Here is a 6,000-nt window from a genome sequence, read left to right on the forward strand (position 1 = left end):
GCTTGAATCCATTGACTTCACTTAAGTTGGAGAACAGCACCTCATTTTCCACTTGACATCCATCAGGACTCAACATTGAGCTCAAAAACCAAGAACTCTGTCCTCTATTTTGATTATCTCCTCCCCTCTCTTAATACTGCAAACCCCTTTCAATTCCTGAGAAGTCATATTGGATTTATATTCGGTGGACGTGGATTGAGCCAGTCTTCATTGCCCATCTCTTGCAAAAATGCCATCCCGTATTCTCAATTCCTCCGCCTCCGCCGTATCTGCTCCCAGGAGGACCAGTTCCACCATAGAACACACCAGATGGCCTCCTTCTTTAGAGACCGCAATTTCCCTTCCCACATGGTTAAAGATGCCCTCCAATGCATCTCGTCCACATCCCGCACCTCCGCCCTCAGACCCCACCCCTCCAACCGTAACAAGGACAGAACGCCCCTGGTGCTCACCTTCCACCTACCAACCTTCGCATAAACCAAATCATCCGCTGACATTTCCACCACTTCCAAAAAGACACCACCACCAGGGATATATTTCCCTCCCCACCCATTTCTGCCTTCCGCAAAGACCGTTCCCTCCGTGACTACCTGGTCAGGTCCACGACCCCCTACGACCCACCCTCCCATCCTGGCACTTTCCCCTGCCACTGCAGGAACTGTAAAACCTGCGCCCACACCTCCTCCCTCACCTTTATCCAAGGCCCTAAAGGAGCCTTCCACATCCATCAAAGTTTTACCTGCACATCCACTAATATCATTTATTGTATCCGTTGCTCCCGCTGCGGTCTCCTCTACATTGGGGAGACTGGGCGCCTCCTAGCAGAGCGCTTTAGGGAACATCTCCGAGACACCCGCACCAATCAACCAAACCGCCCCGTGGCCCAACATTTCAACTCCGCCTCCCACTCTGCCGAGGACATGGAGGTCCTGGGCCTCCTTCACCGCCGCTCCCTCACCACCAGACGCCTGGAGGAAGAACGCCTCATCTTCCGCCTCGGAACACTTCAACCCCAGGGCATCAATGTAGACTTCAACAGCTTCCTCATTTCCCCTTCCCCCACCTCATCCTAGTTTCAAGCCCGCACTGTCCCCTTGACCTGTCCGGACTTGTCCGACCTGCCTAGCTCCTTTTCCACCTATCCACTCCACCCTTTCCTCCCTGACCTATCACCTTCATCTCCTCCCCCACTCACCTATTGTACTCTATGCTACTCTCTCCCCACCCCCACCCTCCTCTAGCTTATCTCTCCACGCTTCAGGCTCTCTGCCTTTATTCCTGATGAAGGGCTTTTGCTCGAAATGTCGATTTTGCTGCTCGTTGGATGCTGCCTGAACTGCTGTGCTCTTCCAGCACCACTGATCCAGAATCTGGTTTCCAGCATCTGCAGTCATTGTTTTTACCTCAAGAAGGTGGTGTTGTGCTGCCTTCTTGAACCAGTATAGATCACATGCCGTTTAGGAGTTAATTTCAGAATTTTGACCCGGTGACAGTGAGAGAATGGTAGCCATATATTTCCAAGTCTGGATTGTGAGTGGTTTGGAGGGGAATTTGCAAGTTGTTCCCATGTATCTGCTGCTCTTTTCCTTCTAGATGGAAGTGGTCATGCTATCTAGGGATCTTTGGTGAATTTCTGGTATATCTCATGGACAGCACACACTGCTGCTAATGAGCGTTAATGTTGGAGTGACTGAATATTTGTGAATGTGGTGCCAATCAAGGAAGCTGCTTTGTCCTGGATGGTGTCAAGCTTCTTGAGTGTTGTTGGAGCTGCACTCATCCAGGCAAGTGGGGAGTATTCCATCACACTCCTGACTTGTGCAAATGGTAGGCAAGATTTGAGGGGTCATGAGGTAAGTTGTTCACTGTAGGATTCCTAGCCTTTGACCTGTTCTTGTATGTATATGGCAAGAAACAGTTATTTCTGTTTCTCATTCCACAGATGCTGCCAGACGCTTTGAGTTCATCCAACACTTAGTGTTTTTATTTCAGATGCCTAGCATTCAATATACTTTACTTTTAAGGTGAGCTGCATAAGTTTACTAACTGACATCAAAGGAATTAATGTGGGAAGTATCCAGTACCACTTTGAAGCATTTCTAGGTGAATTGCTTAGTACAAAATCAAAACAAAAATACTGTCAATACACAACAGATCAGGAAACATCTGGAGAAAGAAATAGAACCAGAAACAAATTTTAGACCCTGTCAGTAAGCTGCTAGCCAGTTAATAAAGTGCAAATGAAGATATGATGGCTGAATTAGCACCCATTGAACAGGGTTTTATGTTGTGGGACAGCATAAGACATTTTGAGTATGAAAGTCAATATCTCCCATTGAATTTTCCATCCATGGATAGAATTTCTCACCAGTACCTGATTGGTATTTCTATCAAACAAAGCTCTGCTTCAGGAGTATTAGTTCACAAACCCTCATCTATGATATAGATGTGATAAAAGAAGAATGGAAAAAGAATATTCAGTACTGTTTTTCTAACAACATGCTAATTTTAACTTTTGATAAGATACTAACTTATTTTTTGAAGTTTCACATTTCCGTCTATGTTTTGCTCTCCAAGCGGTGCCCAAATGATACACTGGTATGTTCCCAAATCTTCATTGGAGACGTTGTAAATTGTCAAGAAATACGGACTGGTAGAATTAACCTCGACGGATCCATTGAAACCCAAATATTTCCAGACAATGTTCTGTTTGAAATCCCTTCGTATAATTCCTGTTAAACTGAACCCATCAGCAGCTACCTTGTAAAACATTAAAATGTATATAAATCACAGAGAATCAAACAGTGCTATATCTTTTCATGGAAACTATTTATGATTGAAATTACACAAAATTTCCTTGCTTAACACAAAATTCGATTTTATGCAAGCAATGTTAAGTGAATATAATTTTCCATTACAACTAATGTAACAATTGTAATTAGGTCTATCTCATCAAAAAAAATCATTAACTTGTAAATTGAAGAATGTTAATTGCTCACTCACTATATTTGTAAATGAAATAGTTTTAAAAATAAATGAACAAGCACAAAAGAAATATGCTAACTCTTTCCACTTAATTCTCCTCAAATCCTCTTCCACCCCTCAAGCCTCCCACTTACCTCCTCCCATGCTTTAATCCTTGCATTCACCACCTCTCCCACGCTACCTGGTCACCTCCTCTCAATCCTTCTGCATGCCTCACTTCCCACTCCTAGTCACTACCAATCGCGCTTGCCAAACCACCTGCTCACTGCATATCAAGCTTTTTGATCCTTCTGGTCTGTGAGACTCAGGAAGTTCCAATCAAGACGCAGTCAGAATTGTTAAGCATCTAATTCATAGAATTATGGAATCCCGACAGAATGAAAACAGGCCATTCAACCCATTGAGTCCACACTAACCCTCTGAAGAGTATCCCATCCAAACTCACCCCCTCACCCTATCCCTGTAAAGCTGCATTTCCCATGAGCAACCCATCTGACCTGCACATCTTTGGACTGTGGGAGGAAACTGGGGCACCTGGAGGAAACCCACGCAGACACGGGGAGAATGTGCAAACTCCACTCAGACCCAGTGCTGGAATCAAACCTGGGTTGCTGGTGCTGTTAGGCAACAGTGCTAACCACTGAGCCACCATGCCACCCAATTCTTAAGATGGATATATGACAGTGCGAGTAACAACAACAAACAATGTCAAAACGCAATATTTATACACACAGTACTTTTAAGTTGTTTATCAATTTTTCAGTTACTACCTTGTAGAATGTAATGTATTCAAGATTTGGAGAGATATATTAAAATGATTGTCAGTGTAATGAAGTAACAGACACTTGAAATTGAATTAAAGAGATAAAACTTGTCAGGACTCCACTGGAATTGAACTTACAGTTTAGTAATCTAGATTTCTTAATTGCTGTTGTTTTGCCTAAACCCAACACTAGATAAATGAATAGTACGTTTTGGGTTATTTTGTTTGAGAGACAAATATTGCTACTTTTTCGAAAAGATTGGCCTCATGCTGGTGATGACCCATGGAAACTAAGCAGAGAGGGTGTAATAGGGGAAAAACCCAAAGTAAAGCTAAAATTTACAGAAAAATTTACTTCCATTTCCAGAAGGCAAATAATTTGAATAATACATCCTTCGACTCATCATGACACGACTAAATTGCATGATGCATTTCATTTTGGTTTTAGTCTAAAATATAAAAGTATTTTTGTTAGTTTAGGAATATATATTAAAAATCTTGTTCATATATTTCCATTTACTCCTTGAGTTTAAAAGTAGACAAAGCTGAGTATGATGGAAGGATATTTATTTTCTGGGCTTTCCAAGCTAAAATCACCCCCACCTAATTAAAATTTTCTTTATTTACCACGTCCCTGGTTTATCAGTGATCTCTTCCCAGCTCACTTCATGATGGTACATTTCTCCCTTTCAAGGTTCAGAGATTTGCATGTTAATCAAAAGCTCCATCGAGCTAGATGGAAGTAAAAGATCCTCTATCATTACTTGGCTCAACTGGGTGGCATGGTTGGCACTGCTACCTCACAGCACCTGAGTTTGATTCCAGCTTCAGGCAACCGTCTGTGTGGAGTTTGCACATTCTCCCCGTGTCTGTGTGAGTTTCCTCCGGTACTCCAGTTTCCTCCCACAGTCACAAAAATTCACCGGCTAGGAGAATTGGCCATAGTGTTCAGGGATGTATAGGTTAGGTGCATTAGTCAGAGGTAAATGTAGAGCAATAGCATAAGGGACTGGGTCTGGGTGGCCTGTTTCCACACTGGAGGGATTCTTTTCTAAGTGTCTGGATTAAAATCCCCCCTGTTGACATTACCAAAAAATATATTGACAAATCTTTCACTATAAGATCTGTTGTTTACAATTGGACCCATATTTCTCCTGATCACAGCTGTCACTACATCCCAAAAGTAACTCACTGGCTGTTTAGAAAGACAATAACAATATTCTAAAATTGTTAATCTTTCTTAAACAATTCTGTGTGATTAGTGTATGCCAGTGAACTGTCCCCAGTCCAATGTTAAATGCATAATTAGAAATGGCTTGAAGACCATGAATTATTTTGTTAAAACCAACTGCTGCATGGCCTGTTGCCCAGTGGTGGTGAAGTAGTGGAGCAAGCGATGAAGATGACAAATTGCCGGGGTACATTGCAAAGCTGTTCCAGGCAATATAGACTGCAGAAACTATACAATCACCTATCTAATGGTGGTATGGTACTATTTGTGGGACATCTCGACAACTGTGCCCAGGTTCGTGACAGAAGTGTTAAGCTTTCTCTACGTAGATGGGCAAAGAAATATCCTTTGTCCCTCTAGGCACAAGGGTCAAAAGTGGGAGGAGATTCAGGTGTGGTGTAATTAAGTGGGTAAATCATTTGTTCTCAACTTGCCCTTTCTTTTAATTCTTGATGTGTCGGTGTGCAAATACACAAGAAACATCTCCCCACAACTGCCTCATCTGCCCACAGTCCGATTGTTTTACGTGCTATAAGCTTAGTCTACAATGTAACAGGAAAGCTTCTTTACCTTGTACCAGCTGAGAGCTCTGTACTGGATTTGAGATTCACCTGCAGCATCACAGGGCAGCTTTGCCATGTCACCCAACCTGACGAATACTTCTGTTACAGCTTCTGCACCCAGATAGAACAGCACTGCTAAAACAAGAAACATCATAGGCTAAAACATCAAATATATTATATTGCAGCTGTTAGTCGAGTAAAAGCAGCGAGTCACACACTTGGTGAAAGATGCAAGAAACATCTGTAGCATTCCAGAGTAAATAAATCCAACTCCGACTTCCAGGGATGAATTTGAAATGTACCTGGCTGGAATATCAGAAGCAGAAGTCGCTTCAGATTGGATCCGGGCAGCAAACCCATGTTCAGAGCGGCGACCAGACTGAAACTAAATCATGCTCCTGTTGTAATCTGAAGGGAAGCTCAGGCAACTTCATTTCGGTTCGTCTAAGTTTCGTTTC

The 6,000-nt window shown here is 42.7% G+C and overlaps 1 protein-coding gene across 3 annotated transcripts in view; it reads right to left on the bottom strand.

Moving 5' to 3' along the window:
* LOC122564336 (CD83 antigen-like) overlaps nt 1-6,000 on the bottom strand; it is a 29,199-nt gene extending 23,199 nt beyond the window's left edge. The window contains exons 1-3 of one of the 3 annotated variants that reach the window (XM_043719060.2): nt 5,845-5,999; nt 5,550-5,677; nt 2,532-2,760 (exon numbers count right to left, since the gene is read on the bottom strand). In XM_043719060.2, the coding sequence (XP_043574995.2) occupies nt 2,532-2,760; nt 5,550-5,677; nt 5,845-5,902 (415 nt within the window). In that variant the 5' untranslated portion in view covers nt 5,903-5,999. Of the gene's footprint in view, nt 1-2,531; nt 2,761-5,549; nt 5,678-5,844 lie in introns of all 3 variants that reach the window. The other 2 variants (XM_043719061.2, XM_043719062.2) reach the window with 2 other exon arrangements.

The sequence above is a fragment of the Chiloscyllium plagiosum genome, unplaced genomic scaffold (assembly GCF_037043375.1).
Source record: "Chiloscyllium plagiosum isolate Xiang-an unplaced genomic scaffold, Cpla_swu_hap1 HiC_scaffold_34, whole genome shotgun sequence".
Taxonomy (NCBI): Eukaryota; Metazoa; Chordata; class Chondrichthyes; order Orectolobiformes; family Hemiscylliidae; genus Chiloscyllium; species Chiloscyllium plagiosum.